This window comes from Echinops telfairi, unplaced genomic scaffold (genome assembly GCF_000313985.2).
Source record: "Echinops telfairi isolate 266 unplaced genomic scaffold, ASM31398v2 ScPeMD7_7469;HRSCAF=8507_1, whole genome shotgun sequence".
Taxonomy (NCBI): Eukaryota; Metazoa; Chordata; class Mammalia; order Afrosoricida; family Tenrecidae; genus Echinops; species Echinops telfairi.
In genome coordinates this window covers 107,835,808-107,861,693 of record NW_022111373.1, presented here as the reverse complement: position 1 = coordinate 107,861,693, position 25,886 = coordinate 107,835,808, and the positions used below count along the sequence as shown (strand labels likewise).

At 40.1% G+C, this 25,886-nt stretch overlaps 1 protein-coding gene across 1 annotated transcript in view; it reads left to right on the top strand.

Moving 5' to 3' along the window:
- GHR (growth hormone receptor) overlaps positions 1-25,886 on the top strand; it is a 198,849-nt gene that overhangs the window by 109,450 nt on the left and 63,513 nt on the right. Inside the window, exon 3 of the mRNA XM_045285247.1 lies at positions 525-590. Coding sequence (XP_045141182.1) covers positions 525-590 — 66 coding nt within the window. The remainder of the gene's footprint in view (positions 1-524; positions 591-25,886) is intronic.

Here is a 25,886-nt window from a genome sequence, read left to right as displayed (position 1 = left end):
CCCTCCCTCCACCCTCCCAGTATTGCCACTCATACCACTGGTCCTGAAGGGATCATCTGTCCTGGACTCCCTATGTTTCAAGCTCCCATCTGTACCAGTGTACATCCTCTGGTCTAGCCAGATTTGTAAGGTAGAATTGGGATCATGTTTATTTTTAAAAGAATGTTGGGTTCTGACTGAGTAGCTTTTAGTACTGTTTAGAGAAAAGAACTTGTGTTTCTCTTTGTTTATTTAAGCAAAGCTCATTTGGACTCAAATAATATAGGGAGAGGAGACATTTTTTCACTGTTCTTGACCGTATCTAGGCATAAGACCAGAGGTGACTAAGCCCAGAGGTTTCCATTGGCCCCAAGTATTTGCTGTGTAATCTATTCTTCTTTTAAGAGAGCAGGTACAGTGTGGATTGTTTTTTAAAAAGGATGTTGGAAAAGGGGGCTAGGTCAAATTTATACCTTGGAAGCACTCATGTAACGGGGTCACATCATTACAGGAATCATAAATGGCTGCTTCTCTTTATGTTGCAGACACACCAGCCCCCCCTGGCGGAGCCTCCCAGAGTCTGCAAAGAGTCCATCCAAGCCCAGAGACAAGTAAGAAGCTCTGTTCTTTCTCTGCCTGCAGCCATAGCATCTGCGTGCCGTAGTCAAACTACTGTGCTTGAGTATTTTATTTGGGATTTTGGTAACTGGAAGACTGACAAATGCACTGGCAAGCAAAAGAGTATATGTTTTTGGTTTTGTTTTGGTTTTTTCATAATTCCTTTTTGAGCTTCTTTAAAAGGATGCTGCTTTGTCTATTTTGTGCATGCCCAGAGATTAAGCAACGTCAAATGGGGGGTGGGGAGGGAAGGGAAAAAAAATAATTTATTGTGGATGCGAAGCAACAATTTGTTTATTGAATTGAAGACCCACCCTCTTGTCACAAATCCTGTTTTAAAGAATCCTTATCATTTTGAGGTGCATTTTTATCTAGTAATCAATCATATTAGCAGAAAATTTAATTTGCTGCTCAACCAACTGCTTTGTGCTTTGAACTTTATCCTTAGTCAGATTTCTCTCTTTTCCTTAAAATTCCTTTCGAGTCCCGTCCCCACCCTTACTCACCCTTGCCAGTCCTTTGCCCTCTGACCTTCTCCCAATGCTCTGCCTTCTGTGCTTCCATGGAACTGTCTCCATCACTCCCTGATAGCATTTATTTCATGATATTTTGATGTGTATGTTAGTGCATAGAAATCAATTTTGTGAGTTCTGCGTGAATGAACATATTATATTGAGTATACAGCCCATGATTTGTACTCAAAACCCAAGCAAAACTCACGTCTATGGAGTCAATTTCCACAATAGTACCCTATAGGACCAAGTAGAATTGCCCCTGGGGGGTTCTAAAAGTGTAACTCTTTCTGAGCGGAGTAGCCTCCACTTTCTTCCCTAGAGCTGGGAGCTTCCAACTGCTGACCCTATGGCCAGTGGCCTGACATGCAGCGCAGTGAACCACCCAGCCTGGTTTAGGCTGCTTCTACATCCCTCACATCACCCCTGCCTGCACCCCAGGTGACTATAATATAGTAGGTACCCCTTTAATTAAATCCTATGAATGGATATTTTTCATCAGCTATGTAAATGTTGAGTTCAAATTATGCAATAAAAGAAGTGAAGACTTTCTAGTTAATTGAATTTAAGCCATTGCTGTTTCTGTTGATAATTCTGGTGTCATGAAACCATAATTTGGATTTTATGATTAAATTGCAGAGTAAATTTCTAATGTGAGATTTAAGCATCATTTCCTTGGAAGTGGGCCAAAGGGAGGCTGGGTGGTGTTTTTAACAAATGTCATTCACTCAACAGCTGTGCCAGACCACAAACTCTTTACGATCCTCCTCTTTCAGAACTGCCTGACAAGTTAATCTGCTCTCTACTTAACACGCAGGATTGTAAAAAACGGTAGCTGTTTGGTAATGTTTGGATTATACCAACCAGTAGTTCAAAGTGTTCATGTAATATTGGTACCTGTTGTTACTTTCTGCAAGGAAATGGAAAGGAACCTGTCATGGATGTTTTAATAATGGTTCATGCTATAGCTCACACTGCAACCCTCCCCCTGCTACACACACCAATAATGCATTGCCTTCCAATTCCCCATCAAGTGGAAGCATGATTTATTCAAACCATTGTCATTCTCAGAATATACCCTTTGTCCTAGTTTCCTGGTGATGATGTAACAAAAATACCACAAATAGGTGACTTCAAAGAACAGAAATGTATTTATTCTCTTGCAGTTCAGGAGGCTAAAAGCTCAAATCAGAGTCTCAGCTTTATTGAGTTTTTCCTTGTCAATAGACCTGGGCATTCCTTGTTTTTTGGTGCTACTCATATGACTTCTGTCGTATGTGTGTGTCTCTGTGTTTAATACGCTCTTTTATAACGTAGGATCTTACAACCCTAGTGATGTAGTGGTTACACATTGGACTGCAGTCCGCAAGGCCTACAGTTCAGAACCATGAGATGCTCCTCAGGAAAGAGATGGGGCTTTCTATTCCCATAAAGAGTTACAGTCTTGGAAACCCACTGGGGCAGTTCTACCCTGCCTTAGGGGGTCACCATGAGTTAGAATTGACTAGATGGCAGTGGGTTTGATTGATTGATTTCTTGATACTGGTATGATTCAACTTATGAACTGATTACATTAAATGGCATTATGGATATTAATTACACGGTATCACATCACGTTACATTCTCAGGTATAGTGGTTGGATTTCAACCCATATTTTGGGTGGAAGAGGCACAATTCAATCCATAATAGGATTCGAAGGACCTCTAGGTTTGGCTGATACTTGACAACTTCCTAGAAGTCATTTGGCACCTGTTCATTCCCTGCCTTTGTGACAAGAAAGAATACTAGCTAACCCTCATTCTTCATTCATCAACTGACCACTCCAAAGGAAGATGTCCAGCTCCCAGCTCCTTCTCATTAAAATGTACCTGTCCTCTGACCCAACAGTGATTGAATAGAGTGGCCCACATAAACAGATATGTCTCTAAAAGTAAGCACTTACCACAGGGAACACACATTAAAAAGGCCATGTCCGCCTTTATCATCTTGAGCACCTCATGCAAATAGGACAGACCCATGTGTTCCTGTCACCTCACTCTGTTTCTGAGTACACTGTCGCTGAGTCACAGATATTTAACTGGACACTGAGCTGTGCACCCTGCAGGAGAAAGAGATGATGAAGATAGAATCCTGAAATCAAGGAGTTCAAATACTCCTAATGAGATACTCCTATTAGAAGAGCTCATTAAGAAATGTCCTGAAAGAAAGACTGGGTGTTCTACTCCTGTCAACAGTTACAGTCTCAGAAACCCACAGGGGGTCGCTATGAGCCAGCATTGACTTGATGGCAGTGAGTTATATATACTGGAGTGCTGGACAATGAATAAAGAATACTAAAGAAGAGAGAGAGAGAGAACTGTCCTGAAGATACATATTTACTATGTGCACTTCTCTTTTTCCCCCCAAATCATTTTGTTGGGGTTCTTACAGCTCTTATAACATTCCATGTATAAATTTTATCAAGCATATTTGTATATATGTGGCCAGCCCTTGGTATCAACTCCTCTTTTTTCCCTCTCTCTTCCCTACTCTTATGACCCCTTGATAAATTATAAATTATTGTTGTTTTCATATCTTCCACCAACCACTTCACCCACGTTTCTGTCTCCCTTCACCCACGTTTCTGTGGTTCATCCCCCTTGGGGGTGGGTATGGGGTGGGTGGGGGTATCCTATGTGCACTTTTCTAAAGTTCCAGATTCAAAACAAAATCTCATAGAAGAAAAATGAAATAAAAATCCTCCCTGGGCCAGTCCTAGAAAGAACTGATCAAACAAAAGTGAAAAAAAAATGCCAGCACCCTTCGCCAAACCACCTGTCTTGTGCCTGGGCTTTGGCAGACACCGTTTGGTAGCTGCGCCCCTGCTTTCTCTTTCCACTCTCTGTCCTATCTCCCCTATTTGGATCGATAGTCTCTGCCGAGCATAATTTCTTAAGAACCCTGCTTATCACTTTTGTGTTCTAAATACCACAAAATATCTCTAGGCCCTCCTCACAACCTAAATTTTAAAGCTCTAAACCGAAAGGACTAAAATCACCATCCATCATTGCATCCCAGCTAATAAGTCTAGACTTCAGGCTTCAGGCTCTTTCCAGTCTCCCAAAGACATCCTCCTCCCGCTCTACCCAGTACCCTGTAAATATAAACCCTGCCCTTGCTTTCAACTTCAGCCAGAGCACCAAGACCCTTGACCTGAAGCAACTGCTTCCCTCTCTGTGCTTGTCTATGAAAGAGGTCCTGCTGGTCCATACTTTTTTCCCCCCCAAAAAAAACCCTTTTAATTGACAGGTAATACTGAGATCCTATCATTCCCTAGTTCAGTCGCATTGAGCATTATTGTACAATTGCTACCACAATCAGTTTAAAAACATTATCTTCCTTCTTGAATTCCTTGATATCATCTCCCCCTTACCCCCACCCTCCACAACTGAATCCCCAAGGAGCCCTTATTCCACTTGTTGTCTTTATAGTTTCATCAGTCCTGAGTTTCTTATACCGAAAATTCGGACTACTCTTTAGGAACATATCAAATGCTGCTTTGGGGTATAGTTGTTTGCATCGATCTCTTTTCACTCCATCAAAATTATTAATAGTTGTTTAACAAAAAGTACTTAAAACAATACCTTGAGCACAGCAAGAAATAAATGACATGAAAAATAAAGTAATTACTGGTAAATGGAAATGTGCTTAATGGGAGTCCCTGGGTGGTATAAACAGCTAACACACGGGCCTGCGAATCAAAAGGTTGGAGATGTCAGTTCACCTAGAGAGGGGACTCTGAAGAAAGCTCTGGTAATCTATATCTGCAAATCAAGCCACTGAAAACCCCACAATGCACAGCCCCACTCTGAGACACCTGAGTTCACCATGACTCTGAGTCAGCTCTCTGGAACTGGTTATCCTTAGTAGCTCCCTGGCTCCAACCTTCCAGTCATCACAGTTCCCTACAACAATGAAACTGCCAGCTGTTCCACGGGGAAGCAAGGAGGCTTTCTACTCCCGAAAAAATACAGTCTCAGAAACCCACAGGGGCAGTTCTACCCTGTTCTAAAGGGTCACTATGAGTCAGAATGGACTAAGGGCAGTACGTTTGATTTTTTGTTTGTTTGTTTGTTTGTTTGGCCACCCCAGAATTTTCCCCTGCCACACTATCTGCTTTGTTGCCACTGAACCCTACCCTGCTCTCCTTGGGCAGCATACCACTACAGGCCAGACACATCAAGGCTATTCCTACTCCTAGCAAACTATGGGGTTTCTAACACAAAAGTCAGATGAAATACAAATAGTGGCCCAAAAGAATAGGTTTACAGTTCAGAGACTATACAGTTATCTTAATGTTGATGATGAATTTCTAGGATCCCCCAACTGAACTCTTGGGTGTTTCATAATAGCAGGGCATTCCTTTCCACCATGTATATCTGCTTAGTGACTTAAGTTCCCAGAAATGGTTCCTACCTTGGCCTAGTCTGATAAGAAAAAGAAAAACAGATACTCTGAAAATAATTCCTTCTATAAAAAAGACATGGGGTGGTAGCTTAAATGCATATTGCTAAGTAAAAGAAACATATCTGAAAAAGACCTACATACTCTGTGAGTCTAACTACAAGGGGACTTCAAGAAGTTCATGGAAACGTTCCATTATCTTTTAATTCCATTCTTGCAGGAACTTTTTGAAAATCCCTCATATATGACACTCTGGAAAAGACAAAACTATAAAAGTCAAACCCATCCATTGTTATTGCCTGGATTCTGACTTGTGGCAACTTTATAGAACTGAGAAAGATGCCCAGTCAGGTACCCAAGGCTCTAAAGGTGACAGAAGTAGAAGTCTGCATCTTTCTCCTCAGAGTGACTGGTGGGTTCAAACTACTGTCCTTTCAGTTAAAAGCCAAGTGCTTAACCCCTGTGCCACCAAGAGTCCTGGAAAAACTAGAGAGACAATAAAAAGATCAGCTATTACCAGGTATTCTGGAGGGCAGCAACGGGGATAATTGGGTAAAATACAGGGCATGTTAAGGGTAGTGAAACTATTCTGCCAGATACTATAACGATAGACACAACATGCGTTTGTCTGAAGAAAGGGTGCTGAAGTGTTTAAACACAGCATCTCCAAGGCTCCTGATAAACAACAACAACAAGGGGTGACTTTCAGTCAAAAGCTCACTCATTGAAGTGTTTATTTTTTCAAAATCATGTTATTGGGGACTCATACAGTTTTTACATGCAAGCTAATATAGGTGAATATTAGCTTTCATTTTTCTCACCCATGTAAATTAGCAATAAAGAGACGACATATGCTTTGTTCATTACTGTGTAATTGAAACCTAGAACAGTATCTGACACAAAGAGGCTTCAAAAAGTTCATAATAAAATTCCATTTTCTTTTCATTCCATGTTCCACAAACTTTTTGAAGCCTCTTTCTATTTCTTTTTTTTAATCCAAAATGAGTTTATTCTATTTCTTACAGAAATGCATGATCTGGAAGACACATGTTCTCTATGCTTATGACTCCAATATTCAATATCCAATATGCTCAGAAACTAGATAGAAAATATCAAAATGATATGAGCTAGTCCTGAAAGTTGTCTTGAGATGCTTGGGGATGTACTATAATTAGGCACACCAGGTGAGGTCATCCAGCGACCCTACTATCACCACCAGCAGGTCAGCTCTCATTACTTTGCCAAACCAGATTCTCAAATTATGAGTCACCAGAGTAACCTTGCTTGCTGAAAGTGAAATGACTTTAGGCCCTTGCTGATGAAGTTCAAAGAGTATAGCCTTCAGTATGGATTATGACTCAATGTAAGGAAAACCAAAAACCTGGAAACCAGAAGAATAGGTAGCATCATGATAAATGGAGAAAAGGTTGAAGTTGTCAAATATTTTTTCTTTCTTGGGTCCACAATCAATGCTCATATAAGCAGCGGTCAAGAGATCAAACAGCATGTTTCATTGCATAAGTCTACTGCACAAGACCTCTTTAGAGTGTTGAAAAGCAAAGATGTTCCTTTGAGGAACAAGGTGTGCCTAGCCCAATTGCTCCGCGTGGCCTGTGAACGTTGGACAGTGAATAAGGAAGACTGAAGAAGAACCGATGCGTTTGAGTTGTGGTGCTGGAGAAGAATATTGAAAGAACTGTGGGCTGCTAAAAAGACAAACAAATCTGTCTTGGAAGAAGTACGATCAGTGTGCTCCTTACAAGCAATGATAGTGAGACTTTTGTCTTCCATAATTTGGGAATGTTGTCAGGGAGACCAGTCCTTGGAGAAGGACATCGTGTAAGGTAAAGTTGGGGGGCAACAAGTGAGAGGAAGACCCTCAATGAGGTGGAGTAACAGCATGGCTACACCACCTGGCTCAGGTTAGAAACAGCTGTGAGGCTGCCACAGGCCCATCCGAACAGTGCTTCCCTCTATTGTGCCGGGGGTTCCAGTGGGTGGGAACTACCTTGATGGCACCTAACAATGACAACATCCTAACTGGACGAAGATTCTCACCTCTGATACCTTCTTATAGATATCTTTTTAATTGGATTCTTGTTTAATTTTGCTTTTTGTATTTGGTTGGTTCAGTTTTCCCTTCATTTTTTGGTAATTGCTCAGTGAAGGATATTGTACTTACAACTCTCTCATTGCCTTGTATGTCTGTTACCAAAAGAGCAAGGAGTCACTTAAAATGAAACAATTCCATTGACTTTAGTACACTATAAACATAACCTTAGTTTTGACTGTAATTGTAGTATCTGGATGACACTGCTAAGAAATGATATAATTATAATGTTATTGTTGAGAACCATCTGAGTAGAAAACATGATGCAAAGTTTACAGTGGAATAATGGTTGTTTTCATCATCAGAATATATAAACCAGACCCATTAGTTAATTGCAACCACAAGTTTTATTTATGGTATCAATAGTACAATAAATCAAGAGGAACGATAAAAATAGAAACACTGCTTTTAAATGTCTTTCTATAATTTTCACGTTTCTAGGGATCTCATGTAAAAATGTAATGCAGAGCAGAGAAGCTCTCGAAGGAAAGAAGGAAACACAAACAAAATCATAAAGAGAAAGCTTGCTCCAAAAACTCAACTTACGAGACTGTTTTTCCCCTTCTTTCCGGAGGTCAGAAGGACCTCACATAGGTCTATCAACTGCCCATGGTTAAGGTTTATTTCCTGAAGTGTGACTTTCCTTCCTGTTAATAGCCTTACCTAAGGGCCCTACATTTTAATAAATTAGACAGAAGAATGTTCTACATCTTGACAAGGATGTTGGTGACACTGTGAAATCCATAAAATCTACATTTAAATGTGGGCATTTCAGTATGTGTAACGTAGATCTCAATTTTAAAAAGCAAACAAATCCAGAGGTTTCCAGCAACAAGAAATACAAAATAGAAAGAGCATAGTCAGAAACATGACCTACAGTACCTTCTTCAGGACTTAAAAACCATATGCTTCATGAACCTTCTTTCTTATTTTGAAATTTGGGGAATATTTGTATTTACACCCTCACCTTCACAACAAGCAGGTGTTACAAGGACATGCCAGTCCCTTGCCAATTCTCTTTTAAACAGTCTGTGGTCAAGTTGATTTTGATTCATAGCAGTCCTATAGGACAGAGAGTTGCCCCATAGGGTTTCCTAGGCTGCGCATCTTGACAGTAACAGACGGTCACATCTTTCTCCCATGGAGCATCTAGGGGCTTCATACCAACCACCTTTTGACTAGCAGCCACATGTGTAGCCACAGCAACACTTGGCCAGCAAGTGCTACAGGGCTTTATTAACCAACAGGAGTTCAGATTACCACCTCTCCAAGGTTCACTCCTCAGAGAGGAAACTGTGGGTTGCTCAAAATAGTACAACAGAGTGGCAGGAAATTTCTGTCACTTAACCAGACTTCGAGGTTATTTTCTAGGGTAAAAGGGGACATGGGCAGCAGTGCAGGGGGGTGTGCATATGAGTGTGCATGTGTTGAAACACTGGGTGACACAAATGGATAAGAAACTGACTCCTCCGGGGAGGGTGGGGGAAAAATGACCTGACACCAAGGGCTCAAGTGGAAAGTGAGTGTTGTGAGAATGATGAAGTCAACAAATATGCTAATGTGCTGGACACAAATGACGTATGTACAGATTGTGATGAGTTGTATGAGCCCCTAATAAAATGATTATTTAATTTTTAAAAAAAAGAAACTGACTCCTCACCAAAAGGTTGATGGTTAGGACCCACCTAGAGGGGCCCTCCTGGTGCAGGGGGTTGAGCATTGGTTTGCTAACCAACAGGTTGCTGTTTCAAACCAATCAAAAATCAAAAATGAGGTAGTCCACTTCTGTAAGGTTACCGCCTCGGGAACACTATGAGGGAGTTCTACTCTTTCCCATTGGGTCACTATGAGTTGGCATTGACGTGACAGAAGTGGATTTTAGAAGTGCCTCAGGAAAAATGCCTGGCAATCTACTTCAGAAAGGCCACCTCCTTGAAAACTCAATGGACATCAGTTCTATTCTGCACACATGGAGTCACTATGAGTCAGCATTAACCTGACAACATCAGGTTTGATTTTTTTGTTTGATTGTTTGTTTGGTTTGGTTGTATGTGTTTACGTATGTATTTTAGAAGATAGAGGGGGAAATCATTTATCTCCCTGATGTCATCTCTATTACTGGTTTTTTTGAAAACCCAAAGCAAAATAAAGACCCCTGGCCCCATTTTGTTAGTAAGCTCAGGACAATAGAGATTTTGCTTAACCTTGTCTTATCCCACTTCTTTGGTCTGTGCCTGTTAATAAAGGCAAACCAGTAGTGTTAATGTTTCGTTATTGGTTTCAACTCTCAGTGACCCTGTGTACAACAGAAGGGACACTGCTCCTGCCTGCCCCCCTTCCTCGCAAGTGTTCTGAGTGAGCCCTTGTTGCAGTGAGTGCCAGGCCATTGTGTTGGGAGTCTTCTTCTGTTTCTGTGGCCTACTTTACCAAAGATGATGTCTTTTTCCGGGGATTAGTCTCTCCTGATAACATGTCCACAGTACATGAGAGGAAGCCTCACCACCCTCAATTATAAAGAGCATTGTAGCTGAATGACTTCCAAAATATTTCTTTGTTCTTTTGGCAAACCATGGTACTTTCAATATTCTTCAATGGCACCATAATTCAAATGTTATCAATTCTTTGGTCTTTCTAGTTCATATTAGTGTTAATGATGGTGAATAAAATTAAAGGCTCCATATACCCGATGAAGCAACTCAGATGGCAGTTATTGGCAGATTTGATTTGTTTCTGAATTCACTTGTTTTGAAGCATCTCAAATTGTGACAGCCTGCAAATCCATGAGTCCTTAAGATCAGTCTCAGCAGACTGAGCAATATCTTTTTCCTAGACTCTGAGAAGAAGGCATGAGGGCCATATCTGACTTCCTCTGGCTTCCCTGGTGCCACAAAGCAGAGGTCAGGCATGCTTCCACTGCCATCCTTCTGTACCTATTCTGACACCAGTCATTCCTCTCATGGCACTCTATTTGCTTGATTTTGTAATTCATTGCAATGGCCACACACAACTCCCAGACAATGCTAATCATTATGGGGAGTTATTAAGGAAATTAATAGGCTATCAAAAGTCAGGATCAAAAAACAGGAAGGATAAAGTCACTGGTCCACAGCATCATCTCTTCTCAGTCATCAGCCAAGTCTCTCTCTGGTCCTCAGCCATGTGGTCCCTTCTATCTCTGTGGGTCAGGAAACCTACTTACTGCCCTGCCTCACAGTCCCATAGTCTAGGTACTACTCCATTGTTCTGTCTCATAGTCTCTTGGCTTGGCCTCTGGTTTAGATCTGGTAGATCTAGATCCACCAAAATCAAGTTTACAATAATCTCTCTCTGATAGCAAAGCTATTTGATTCCCTCAACTATGACCAAAAAGGATCTACCAGAGGCTTGATCCAAATAGATACTTTGCAGATAGATTTGGGGCTTCCACTGTCCTCCAAAGCCTTCTACAAATTGAGTGTCCACCATTTAAACTCTGATATTTTTCTCTTCATTATATTTGGATTTTTTTATTGTCATCTTTGAATCACACAAGCTGATGTGCTTCTTCCATGTAGACTTAGTTGATGCCTCACTTAGATGGCTGCTAGTTTGAATACAAGCCTTTAAGACCCAGACACTATTCCACTTGATAGCCAGGCACCAACTGCTCTCTTCACGACACTTTGCTGTAGCCCCCACATCTTCAGTGACCTCTTCATGAAGGCGAGTACCAAGCAGGGCCATGTTGTAAGAATGAACTGTTCTTGGCTTGGGGCTAGAATTAAGAGGAAGCCCAGAATCCATCTGCTTGTCAACAGGTCATGAACAACTGTGGTTTACATTAGCAGTCATATTATCATTTCATGACAAAAATAAAACCATTATTAATTATTTTCCTGGTGTATAAGGCAATTGTATTGATTACATCAGTAATTTATCTGATGGCATAGAATTTAAGGTACTGTTGAGATGAGGAGTTTATGCGAGTATAGTCCAACTGTGAATTTCAATCTGTTAGGTTTTTCAGAGATGAGAGATGGAGTGAGATATGTCAATTGATAAGTTATATTTAGGGATATGAGATTTATTGAGGACAGGAGATCAAAGGAGGTGACGTGAAAGCAATTTAGCATAGTTGCAAAGAGAAAGGTTAGAGCCAGCCCTTTGTCTGAAGCCAGGGGACTAGCCAAGTGAAAGAGACCACAGGATAGAGACCACAGGAACCTCCACAACAGAATAGAAAAGGTGCGTTAAAGCAACACATCGCTGGACTGCAGTGAAGTTGGGCAAAGAAAGAGTTAATGACACAGGCAGAGCCACCAGAACTAGCACCAGGGGTCCCCCTGAAGGTCCAATGACCACCTACATAGTCTTCAGGTGGCCATCACTTGCTTCCTTGGGGAATTTCAGTCCTAAACTCAAGAGCTGCAGTTAATTTTGCCATAGGGCTCAGTTAATTCAGTCGGGCTTCCACCTCAAGTCTTTCTGATGTTCTTTGGAGGATGCCAAATTCCATATAAGGCTAGCATCTAACGTCTTCATAGTGCTTAGTTCATGGCATGGTTCACTAAGGGTTGGATATAGACTTATTCAAATTGTCTACCCAGGAACATAGAACCGGGTTTATTCTCCCCTTGGGTTCCCTACAATTCTCATTTATCACCCCTACTCAATGTGAGGTTGCTTCTCCCCATTTCCCACCACATCTATCAAGAGACACATAAATGCCTTCTAAATGTGGGTGCTCCCATCTTCTGGTCTGAACTTGATTTTCTAGAAAGGTTTTCTTCTCATTCCTGTGGAGTGTCTGTTGATACAGGGTTGTCTCAGTGTTGTACAGGATTGAGTGGATGGTCGCTTCCCTTTTCCCCTTCTTGAAGCAGTGACCACAGCACATGTGAGGGCTCCACGTTCAAGATTATTCTTCTGGCATGCATATTAGGGGGCTGATCATTGGCTTATGGCTGATAGGCAGACTTTCTACTCCTTTATTTGGGAATTGGTCTCTAAGATTTGTTTAATTGGTGTTTCTCTCTATAGTAGTGGACTCACATAATATTTATCCTTTTTTGATTGACTAACTTCACTCAGCTTAATGGTTTCCAGATCTTTCCATGTCATGTGGTGCTTCATGCTTTCATCACTGTTTTTCAGGGAAGCATAATATTCCATTGTGTGTGTGTGGCATCGTTTCTTTAGCCATTCTTCCACTGTTGGGCATTTGAACTGCTTCCAGTTTCTTGCTATTGTGAACTGTGCTGCTATGAACATGGAAGAACATAAAACTTGTCTTGTGTCCTATTTTAAAGGGTAAGTATATGCCTAATAATGCTCTTGCTGGATCTTTGGGATTTAAATTCCCAGTTGCTTTGAGTATTGCCATATCGTTTTGCATAGTAACTATGTATTTTTAAGTCCACGAACAGTGTATATGAGTTCCATTTTCTCCACAAGCTCTCCAGCATTTGTTGTTTTCTGTTGCTTTTTTAAAAATTAGACTAGCGTTGTGAATGCTAGTTGGTATCTCATTGTGATTTTAATTTGCATCTCTCGGATGACTAGTGGTCATCAGCATTTTTCATGTGTTTGTTAGCCATTTATATTACATTTTTGGTGAACTGTCTGTTCATGTATTTTGCCTACTTCTTAATTGGGTCATTTGTTATTTTCTTATTGAGCTGTTCTGCAGATTTTAGTAAATAGACCCTTATATGATGTGTCCTTGGTAAAAATGGTTTCTCAATCTGTGAGCTCTCATTTTCCTCATTGTTTGTTTGTTTTTCACTTCCATTTTATTCTTTCATCATTATTACAATCTTTCCACTTGGAATATTAGAGCTTCATACAAGTTAAAAATTATAGTAATAATTTCAACTTGCAATTATAACAGTACGAGAATAATAGCCAAAGGATATCTCGTGTAACTAACATATCTTCAAAGAGTAATAATTTTAAATTCTGCAAATGTTGCTCTTTCATGAATGTTACAGATTTGACATATTCTTTTATATTTTAAAATGTTTTAATCATTTTATTGGGGGCTCTTACAGCTCTTATAATATTCCATACTTCAATTGTATCAAGTATATTTGTTGTATCAAGTATATGTGTACATATGTTGGCGTCATCATTTCCAAAACACTTTCTACTTGAGCCCTTGGTATAAGCTCCTTCCCACCCCCTTCCTTCTCCACCCTCCTACTCTCATGTATCCTTGGTTATATATTTTTATTATTATTTTGTATCTTACACTGTCTGTTGTCTCCCTTCACCCACATTTCTGTTTTTCATCCTCCTCTTGGTGGGTGGGCGGGGCAGGGAAGGGGCGCTATATATCCAACCTTGTGATGGGTTCTCTCTTTCTACTCCTTTCCTCTCCCCAACCATTCCCCTACCCTCATGATATCACTACTCCCACTACTCTTCCTGAGGAGTTCCTGTTACTCTTTTGATGAAGTTTTTCAATGTGCAATAGTGACGTGTTTTCAACATGTCCCAGTCATCTATTTTGTCTTCCACTGTGTGTACTTACTTTATTATATTTGGTAATCTATGTATGCCCTGCAATAGTTTATTCCAGTTTTCTCATGATAATCCTGATAGCTCTGGGGTTTACATTTAGGTCTTTAATCCACCTTGAATTCTTCGTTTTGTGCACAGGGAGAGAGATGGGTCTTGTTTTATTCTTCTGTATAGGGAACCCAGTTTGTCCAACACCATTTGTCGTAGAGGCTGTCTTTGTCCCATGATAATTCTTGGACCTTTGTAAAAGATTAGTTGTCTATAGGCTGATGCATTTATGTCTGGTTCTTATGTTTGGATCGATTGGTTTATATATCTCTCTTGGTATCAGTACCAGGCTGTTTTGACTACTGTGCCTGTGTAGTAGGTTTTGAGGTCAGGGAGTGCCAGGCCGCTTACTTGGTTTTTCTTTTAAGAAGTTCTTTGCTTATCCTGCACTTTTACCTACCCATATGAAATTAGTAATTCATTTTTCTATTACTTTAAGGACTGTATTTGGGATTTGGATTTGGATTGTGTTGTATCTGTAGCTTACTTTATGTGGTATTGACATTTTCACTATATTAAGTCTGCCTATCCATGAATATAGCATATTATTCCATTTATGTGGGACTTTGTGGTTTATTGAAGTAATATTCTGTAGTTTTGTCTATATCTGTCTTTTGTTTCTTTCATTAGGTGTATTCCTAACTAATTCATATTCTATGTGATTATTGTAAATGGTATTACTTTAGTGTCTTTCATGTAGCTCTCTTCACTGATACATAGGAATTTGATTGATTTCTAGCTCTTTTGGTATCTAGTAGACTGTTTGTGGAGACTTTTGGGTTTACTATATATAGGATCATATTGTCTGCAAATAACCATTGATATGATCATGTGATTATTATTCTTAGTCTATTTTATGTGGTGGGTTACATTGATTGCTTTTCAAATGTTGAACAATCCCTGAATCCCTGGCATGAATCCTACTTGGTCATGGTGAATTATTTTTTTGGATGTGATGATGGATTCTATTGGCCAGAATTTTGTTGAGAATTTCAGCATGAGATTGCTTGGGATTTTGTTTTGTTTTGTTTTGTTTTTTAATCATTTTATTGGGGGCTCATACAATTCTTATAACAATCCATACATACATCCATTGCGTGAAGCACATTTGTACATTTGTTGCCATCGTCATTCTCAAAACATTTTCTTTCTACTTAAGCCCTTGATATCAGCTCCTCATTTTCCCCCTCCCTCCCTGCTCCCCACCTCTTGAACCCTTGATAGTTTATAAGTTATTATTTTGTCATATCTTACACTGTCCAACTTCTCCCTTTACCCACTTTTCTCTTGTCCACACCCCAGGGAGGAGGTTATATGCAGATCCTTGTAATCGGTGTCCCTTTTCTACCCCACCTTCCCTCTACCTTCCAGGTATCGCCATTCTCACCACTGGTCCTGAGAGTCTCATCATCTGTCTTGGATTCTCTGTTTCCAGTTCCTATCTGTAGCAGTGTACATCCTCTAGTCAAGCCAGATTTGTATGGTAGAATTGGGATCGTGATAGTGGGGAGCAGAAGCATTTAAGAACTAGAGGAATGTTGTATGTTTTATCGTTGCTACCCTGCACCCTGACTGACTTGTCTCCTCCCCACGACACTTCTGTAAGGGGTGTCCAGTTCCCTACAGATGGGCTTTGGTCTCCACTCTGCACTGACCCTCATTTACAATGATATGATTTTTTTTTCTTTGATGCCTAATCCCTTCGACACCTTGTGGTCACACAGGCTGGTGTGTTTCTTCTATGTGGGCTTTGTTGCTTCTGAGCTAGATGGCCGCTTGCTTGTTTTTTATGGAGATGCAGGTTTTGTCTTTCAGTAGACCATATCTCTAAGGAAGCAAAAGGTGATGGCTGTGTTTGACAGGGTTCTCTAGAGAAAGAAAACCAGAATGCTAATAATTTTATAGACATTTATACAGATAGATAGATATATAACATAAGAAATAAACAGTTAATTAAATTAGAAAGCAGTACAAATGGCTCCGTGCAACTCACTCTTGTGAGACAGTTGTGAGACACTGGTAGTCCTTCAAGTCTTGAGGGCTGCCAGGTAGTCCTCTGTAGAGCAATTCAGGCCATCCGGGCACAGGCAGCAAACAGCAAGGCAGGCCACCAACAGTCAGCCAGATGACAAGAGTCCAACAGTCCCCTACTCAAGAGATGTAAATTCCAATGATGTGGCCAAGCAGGTCTTGAAGGAACCTCAAATTACAGTGGCACAGTCCATGGGTTAGGTGTCCCACAGGCAGTGTAGCTTGCAAATTGAGGCAAAGAACAAGCAAGGCAGCTGCACACTGGTCCGATGATCAAAGAGCAACAGACAAAATAGGCAAGGCTCACCAAGCCATTTATTTCTCCGCACTTCAATTAATCCCACATGTGTTTATCGGCCAGGTGGGCACAATGAACTAACTACCTCAATGGCTAAAGTCACACCCTCTACAAGGTATAGATATAGAATATATCCACCTTAATTCTGTAGCAGAGAACTCCCTCCAAAATAGGATTATAACCACAAGCATGGAGGCTAGAATTTATCATACATCACAAAAGGGATTATGGCTAGAAGAGCCATATTAAGTAATTGACTACAGCGCATTCCATAAAACTAACCTCTTCTGTATGCAAAATTGAAAACATACAACTGATTTTCCTGAAATTTCCTTAAAAAGAAAGTAGTCTGAAGAAAGCTGATAGTGCTGAGCTATCAAAAGATAAAGCACCTGGGATCTTAAAGGCTTGAAATAAACAAATGGTCATCTAGCTGAGAAGCAACAAAGCCCACATGGAAGAGGAACACCAGCCTGTGTGTTCATGAGGTGCTGATGAGATCAGGTATCAGGCATCAAAGACCCAGAACAAAAAATCCTATCAATATGAATGAAGGAGAGTGCAGAGTGGAGACCCAAGGCCCATCTATAGACAATTGGACATCCCCTTACAGAAAGGTCACAAGAAAGAGATGAGCCAGTCAGGGTGCAGTATAGTGCTGATGAAACATACAACTTTCCTCTAGTTCTTTAATGCTTCTTCCCCCGCACTATCATGATCCCAATTCTAGCTTACAAATCCGGCTAGACCAGAGAATATACATGGGTACAGATATGAGCTAGAAACACACAGAATCCAGGACAGACAAATCTCTTAGGACCAATATTGATAGTAGCAATATCAAGAAGGTAGGGGGAAGGTGGGGGGAGAAAGGGGGAACTGACCACAATGATTGACATATAACCCCCTCCCAGGGGGACAGACAACAGAAAAGTGGGTGAAGGGAGACATCAGTCAGTCTAACACATGAAAAAATAATAATAATTTATAAATTATCAAGGGTTCGTGAAGAAGGGAGGAAGGGTGGAGGAGGGAGGTAAAAAAATAAGAAGCTGATGCCAAGGGCTCAAGTAGAAAGAAAGTATTTTTTAAATGATGATGGCAACAAATGTATAAATGTGTTTGACACAATGGATGGATGTATGGATTGTGATAAGAGCTTTATGAGCACCCAGTAAAATTATTTTTTTTAAAGAAAGTAATATGGAAAATCAAAAGTAAGAGGAGGCGAGGCATCTCACCTCTAACATGTCTTATCAGAGAGCTAAGATTCTGAGTCAAACAGTATTAGCTTGGGTTCTTGCCCATAGACTCACTAGCAGTGGGGTTTGAGAGAAGTCACTTAAGCTGCTAATCTGAAAACAAAGGTAAATAATACATACTCTATAAACTTGGGAAAGGAGCCCTGATGGCAGAGTGGGTTGCAATCTGCAAGGTCAGCAGTTCAAAACCACCCGCAGGTCCTCATAAGAGAGACAGGGCTTTTACTCCCATTTACAGTTACAATCTCAATGGCAGTGAGTTTGGTTATAAATTTGCATCCAAGTTGCATCCAAGTTGTTGCTGAACAGGATTTGAACATGAGGAAGATCCTATGGAGCTCTGAAAATATGCAGTTTAATATGTCATTAACACAAGTGAAAAATATATACATACACCAAACACTTGATCTGAGATTCTTCAGAATAATTTTTCAGAAAAACAAAGTGCACTGATTTGTGATTTAACACATGGATTAAGGAATATTTGTAAAGCAAAAGTAGTAACTCAGTCATTTAAATAAAAGCAACTGCAACACTATATGTATTGTCAGGGAAAAAAATAAACCAAAGATAATTAATAGCTATTCCGCTAAAGGGGGAATATATAAAAGAAAGAAGGTAAAGAGCCATTGGTATTTGTAAAGAAACAAAACCAAAAAGGATATTTCTCTATAGCGAGCTCTTTGCAATAGACATCTGGAAAATTTTGGTCAACCCATTGGACCTTATGTCCCACTCTGGATAAGCAGCCTCAATGTGAACAAATAAAGAAAACAAAACAACCCACCCCACCCCCAAACCCCAAATAGCTCCAAAGGAGATGAAACAATTGCTCAGAACTGGTTAAAGTAACTAAATCTGAAAAGCGTAGTCCTGGGAATTGAATGGCCTATGTCACATACAAGAATTTGTCTTGACTATGACAAAGTAATGAGATGGGGAGAGCCTCAACTATCCCACTGGAAATCTTGCTACTTTGCTGGTGAGCTAGCCATTCTGGGGAGAAACCAGAGTCCCTTCCTTTGTCTCAACCACAAGGAGACTAGCAAAAAGTTGCCAACTCCAGTCCATTCAGAGGTGCCTTAGAAGGAAGGCCGGATGATCTACATTTACAAATTTAGCATTGAAAACTCTGATACACAGTTCTACTCTGATACACGCGCGGCCACCATGAGTCAGCGTTCACTGTATGGTACCTGGTTTTCAGTTTATTACAAGCATAGTACGTGATCAGGGATGGTTAGAGAGTTAGAGGATATGCCCCTGGACTTTTATTGAGGACTCTTGTCCCCATTTTCCAAAGTCATATAAGAGGACACTTGTAGTTAATAGGGGGAAGAATACAGAGAGCAGCAGTATCCCTTAAATGCTTCCATTATATCCACTACCCCAGTTATCAGCAGTTGCCTGGGGGATTTGCAAGCAAAGAAAATGCCAGGACCAGCCTGTTCCAGATAGGGAAATTATTTGCTCTAAATGCTGCATTATTAAATTAGATGGGTTTGGACCCAAAAGTACTAAGACTAATTTCCTTAGGTGGCTCATGGATGAATTTAAGTCAGAAATTATTCCAAAAAATATTTTTTAAATCCTTCAAGTGGTTAAACCATCATTGGAATTTTATGTAAAATGTTTCACTTAAATTATGAGTTTGGTTAAACATATGAGTTATGTAAATATACACATTAATTTAAAATATACACTATTTAGATATGAGTTTTGACATAATGATTAAAATTGCCTGTTTTAGAACTACATAGTCACATCAAATACTAATCATTAAAGTAAAACCCACGAGATTAATGAATGTGATAATACCACATAGCACATGGAATTCTCTCTGTACAGATGTAAGTGATTCCTGTATTTCTGGTCTTATGGGACCCTGGCTGAATTCCCCAATTAAGTATGTGTCATAATATTTATCTTGAGCATCATTCAAAGTGTGATTCCTGAATTCAAGTAGTCTCCATGGCTGAAACAATAAACTCTAAGTTAAATTTTTAATAGTTGTATTGGCATACAGTTCAATAGTCGAAGGTAATTTTAAAGTCTGATAGAGTATTAGCCTTTATTGGGGAAGACAGTTTGCCAGCAGTATCTATTACATTGTTCAAAAGGAATAGAGTTGAATATGGGGATATTGGTAATGCTGTTTACCTGATTTCTCCATGCTAGTAAGAGGAGTCCTGCTTGGCTAATAAGCACTTTGGGGATGATTCTCCATCATCCATCTTCAACCATCTGTCAGGTTGTAGTCATATGGTGGTGTGTGTGTGTTGCTATGCCACCAGTATTTCAAATACCAGCAAGGTCACCTGTGGTTGGCAGGTTTTAGCAGAAGTTCTAGATTAAGATAGACTAGAAAGAAAAGTCTGGTGATCTGCTTTTGAAAATAAGCCAGTGAAAATCATATGGATCACAGCCAAATACTGTCCAATGTAGTACTGTCAGATAAGCCCCCTAAATTGGGAGACACTGAAAATACACAGTGACCACAACAATGGAACTGAGTGGACCAAGGATTGTCAGATGGCACAGGGCTGGGCAATGTTTTGTTCTTTTGAGCCAAGTCAGGGGCATCAAACAACAGCAAAAGATGATCCTGGGAGACCTCCAGGAATGTTGACAAGGCTTGGGCTTTCTGTTTTAATGCTCAAGAAGCCACACTGTTCACAGTCACAGAATGTCTGCCTAGTTGTCATCTGATGGGCAAGGGCCCTAATGATCTTATAATGGTTTAATCCTCAATAACCTTAAATCACCATTGAACTTCATCCTCAGATTTCTATCATTTCCTAGCATGCTATAAGCCTTATGGTGGCTGAAGAACATCCATGTTCTAAGACTGGGCCAAATTTTCAGTAGTCACCTGTGAAATATTGAAAATAACAGGGAAGTTTTGGTCTATGATAGCCTGTGGTGCTGTTGGATAAGCACTGGGCTACTAACTGCAAGCCTAGTGGTTCAATCCCACTAGCTGTTCCTCAAAACAAAAATGAAGCTATCTGCTTCCATAAGATTGATAGCCTCAGAAAACCTTATGTAAAATCACTGGGAGCATAATCAACTTGATGGCAATGTGCTTGGTTTTGGTAGATTTGTCATCAGTCCACAGGTGAGAGTCACAGACCAGAGACCTCAAATAAGTAGACACATGTGAGCTATGGAAAGAGCTTCTGCTGCCTGGCCAACTATGCTTCCTAAAGTAATGAAAAATGAAAGAATTTACATTCCTAAGATCAACATACTGAATGGTTTTCTATCTCTCCTCTCTCTATTCCTCCACTTCCATTTATTCTTCCTATCTGACAGTAGATTCAATTTCTCAATAATACTGATCAGATAATATGGTCAACCTAGAAGATGAATCTAAGCCAAATACCAAACACACTGCCATCAAGTCAACTGTGATTTAATAACTGACTGCCACTGAGTCAATTCCAACTCATAGTGACCCTCTAGGACACAGTAGAACTGCTCCCTTTGGGTTTCTGAGACTATAAATACCTTTATGGGAGTAAACAGCCTCATCTGTATCCCAAAGAGTTGCCGTTGGGTTCAAACCACTGACCTCGCGATAAATAGCCCAACGCATAGCCCTCTGTGCTACCTGGACTCCTTAAATTCACTGCTATCAAGTCATTTATGACTCATAGTGAATGTATATGACAGAGGAGAATTGTCCCTTTGGGTTTGCAAGGCTACATATCTTTATAGGAGTTTTCAGCCTCATCTTTCTCCTGTGGAGGGGCTGCTGGTTTTGATTTACAGGGCTTGTGGTTAGCAGCTCAATGCATTGCCCATTCCACCAACAAGACTCCTGTTTTCAACTTGGAGCGAGCCTCTAGTCTGAGGCTATATGAGAGCATCTTTCTTCCATGGAATGGCTAGAGGTTTGAACCACTGAGCCTGTACTTGGCAGTCCAATCGCCTGACAGTACCCCAGGGCTCCAGAAGATAAATAGAAGTTATGTATTGAAAGAGAAAGTTGTACGCGCCACTTTCCTTTGTGAGTCTACTGCTATGGTCTCAACTCCAGCACTACACCTTCCACCTCCATCAGTATTTCTTTAATGTGGGTCTCGCCTGAAAAATAACCAAAAAGTTACAAAATACAAGACCATTACTTTAAAAACTGGGCTCTATATTTTTACAAGTATACAGCACAGTTCAATTGTCTTCATTTTTTACTTTAGATCACTCAAAAAAAGGGATATGTAGGTGCCACTTTGCTGCATGATATGCTGAGGCACAGCTTTTAAATCCCAGATTATAAACAAAGCATTATAGGGTCATGTTTGTTGTTAGGGGCAGTGAGTTGGTTCTAACGCAACCGCAGGTACAGTAGATTGAATCTCTGCCTAGTCCTGTGGCATACTTTCCACTGTGGCTAAATCTGAGCCCATGGTTGCAGCCACCGTGTCAATCCCTCTCACTGACTGGTGTCTTCTTTTTCATTAACCCTCTGCTTTACTAAGCATACCATCCTTCTTCAGGAAGTGGTTCCTTCTGATTACAAAGTCCATGAGACAGTCTTACTATTCTGCTAAATGCAAGTAGTCAGAAAGAATGGCTGAACATTTCCCTAGCCCTTCCCGATTTTCTTACCTGATTTGCCAAAGGTGCTGAATTACACAGGCAGCAGGATGTAGCCCAGAGCAGTTGGAAATGTCAAAAACCTGGTTCAGATATCACCTCTGCTAGTTAACAGGCTGAACGAACTTGGGCAAGACATATATACTCTCAGAATCGTATGATCCACATATACACATATAAAATTGGAGATAAGACTAACTACCTTACCTGTTGGTTAGGGCAGTGTGTGTGTATGTGTGTGTGTCAGGGGTGGAGAGTGTTCTGGACTATAGTTGGCATGCATAAAGTGTTAGCTAAATCTTTCCCAGCACCCTACCCATACAAAAAAAGCATAACCCAACAAATCCATAGCCCATTGTCCTTTTTTTTTTTCAAATTGAAAGTTTGATACAAAATAATAATAACAATATATAATTGATCAGGGATTCATGAGGTTGGGAGAGTAGGAGAGGAAGGGGAAAACAGAGGAGCTTATACCAAGGGTTGAAGTAGAAATTGTTTTGGAAATGATGATGGAAACATATGTACAAATATGCTTGATACAGTTGATGCATAGAATGTTATAAGAGCCCCCAATAAAATGATTTTTTTAAATCAAGGTTTGCATGTTCTCTAAAGGTCTAACCAATTCTGGTATTTCTTGTAAGAACAAGAAGTTGCCTTACAGCTGCTTGTCCAGTTTGACTTGACCCAGTTAGTGTTTGTTTTAGGGATAAAACACATATGAACTTCAGGCTTATTTCTTATGGTTGGCTTAGGCTTGCCCTATTACTGTTACCTTCAGGATGAGATTTCTTTACAGAATGCTTTTTTAGGACCTTTTTTTGTTTGGTGATGATTAATTAAAAACAACATAATATCTGTACTACTTGTTCATTATATAAGCCATGGAAAGTTCTAGTGAATCCGACTGTCAGATTCTACTCTCCACCCCGCCGTGATCTGCCTTTCCACAGTGCCCGGCCCATTCTCTGACGATGATGCTATCCCTCCAGTGGGCAGGAACAAGATTTGAGGGGAAATTTACAATAGTATCCCACCTAGGAGTCTGAAATTCTGATTCCACACTGCATCATTTTATCACAGACTATTTTTATCATTCCACCTAAGGAAGAACTTCAATAATTTAAGCAAAACTTCTTCAAGAAGGATGTGCACTGATACACATGAGAACTGGAAACACAGGGAATCCAGACAGATGAACCCCTCAGGACCAATGGTGAGAGTAGTGATACCAGGAGGGTGGAGTATAGAGGGGGAACCAATTATAAGGATCTACATATAACCTCCTCCCTGGGGGATGGACAACAGAAAAGTGAGTGAAGGGAGATGTCGGACCGTGTAAGATATGACAAAATAATAATAATTTATAAATTATCATGGGTTCATGAGGGAGGAGGGAGTGGGGAAGAAGGGGAAAAAATGAGGAGCTAATATCAAGGGCTCAAGTAGAAAGCAAATGTTTTGAGAGTGATGATGACAAAAAATGTACAAATGTGCTTGACACAATGGATGTATGTATGGATTGTGATAAGAATTGTATGAGCCCCCAATTAAATGATTAAAGAAAAAAACAGATCGCTTAGGGAAAAACTATGTCAAAGTACGTGATGTCCTTAGCTTGGTGTTCACTCATTATACCCAACAAATGTTAGCTTTCAGTGTGATCTATACTTATAAACATTGCTATTACCTTGGCAAAATGGTACAATATATTACACTTCTAGTACATGCTTGCAAATGAGTAATAATCACCATCTCATTTCTTATATAATTTTGTTTTGCCATGAGATCGATCTAACTTAACAACAAATCCCTAAAGTTACCCTCAATAAATTTGTGTTGACTAAATAAAGAATATATGAAGAGGTTAAAAAAAAAGAATATGCAAAAGATGACTGTGGAAACTTTAACTTGATGCAGGACATTTTTGGCCCCAGGTGTGTGTGTTTCCACATTGTTTTCAATTGTCTAGTTAAAAAATTATATACCAGATTCCTATTTGCTGCCCATCTCTCACAGCCAGTAAGGCAATTCTGATTCATAGTGAGCCTGTACACCAGTGGTTCTCGACCTTCCTAATCCCGTGACCCTTTAATACAGTTTTTGTTGTGGTGACCCCTCAACCACAAAATTATTTTCGTTACTACTTCATAACTGTAATTTTGCTATTGTTATGAACTGGGTGACCCCTATGAAAGGGTCATTTGACCCCCAAAGGGGTCGTCACCCACAGGTTAAAAACTGCTGCTCTAGAACTTCCCTTGTGTTTATGGGAGTAGAAAATCGCATCTTTCTCCCACAGAGCAGCTGATGTGTTTGAACTGCTGACCTTGCAATAGCAGCCCAATGTATAAACCACTAAGCCCCCAGGGAAGCCATCTAGTGAAATAAAATGATCATTATTCATGGAACGTTGAACCCAGTTTGTGGTTAAATATTAGTCTTAAAAAGGATTCTTCTTCTGGATTTCTTATCAGCTTTCACAATTACCCCACTAAGAGATGGGTCTTTCTTCTGGTGACTGTTGCATAGCCTTAATAGAGTCTCAGAGTTTAAGGCCCAGGATCATACTCATTTTGCTCTCTATAAACTTGACACATAGAAGTTGAGTAGGGCCATAGAGGTCAAAGAATCTGGCGTAAATGAATAAAAACAATAAAGAGAAAACCCGAGTATAGTGACATAATTCTCACTCCCTAGAGGCAGGGAAACATAACTTCTGGCCAGCTCATGACTTTGGGCAATTCTTTTCTTTTGCCATCATTTGCTTCATGTGTAAAATAAGATGATGAGTCTGGGCGTCTGTCATAGGTCTCGGTATAGCAAATGATTTATACTCTACTACTAACCTATGGAGTCCTAGGTGCAATTGTTAAATCTCACAACTGCTAATCACCTGCTCTGCAGGATAAAGGTATGGATGGCCACTTCCCAAAAGACAGCCTTTGAAATCATATGGAATATTTTTGCTCTCTCTTATAGTCACTATGAGTCAGAATCAACTTGGTAGCAACTGGTTTTTGTTTTGATATTACCCTAAAATGTGGTGGTTCAAACTCACCCACTTTTCTGTAAAAAGAAAAGCCAGCACAGTCTTCTGCGATGAAGTTCACAGCCAACAAAATGTTCTGGAGCGGTTCTGCTCTGGAACCTATGGGGCTGCTGGGGCATCAACAGATCCGGGGGATTCCTTGTTTCTCTTTTAGGTGACAACGTCTCTTCAAGCTCTGTAATTTATAACTGTACGTCAGATAGTTTCTCTCTGAAATGCCAAAATTATGTCCTGAGAATCCTTGTTTATATCTGGGATGAATGTTGTTGTCCTAGCTCTTCTTTGTGTACCCATTTGTGATGTTAGAATTAAGCAGAGATCCTGACTTGTATAAGGGATGTAGACTATGATTTTATCCTCTCTATAACTTCTTATTATGAATTGAGGAAACTTTACAGAGGAGATCAGTTTTGCATTCAATAATCCATA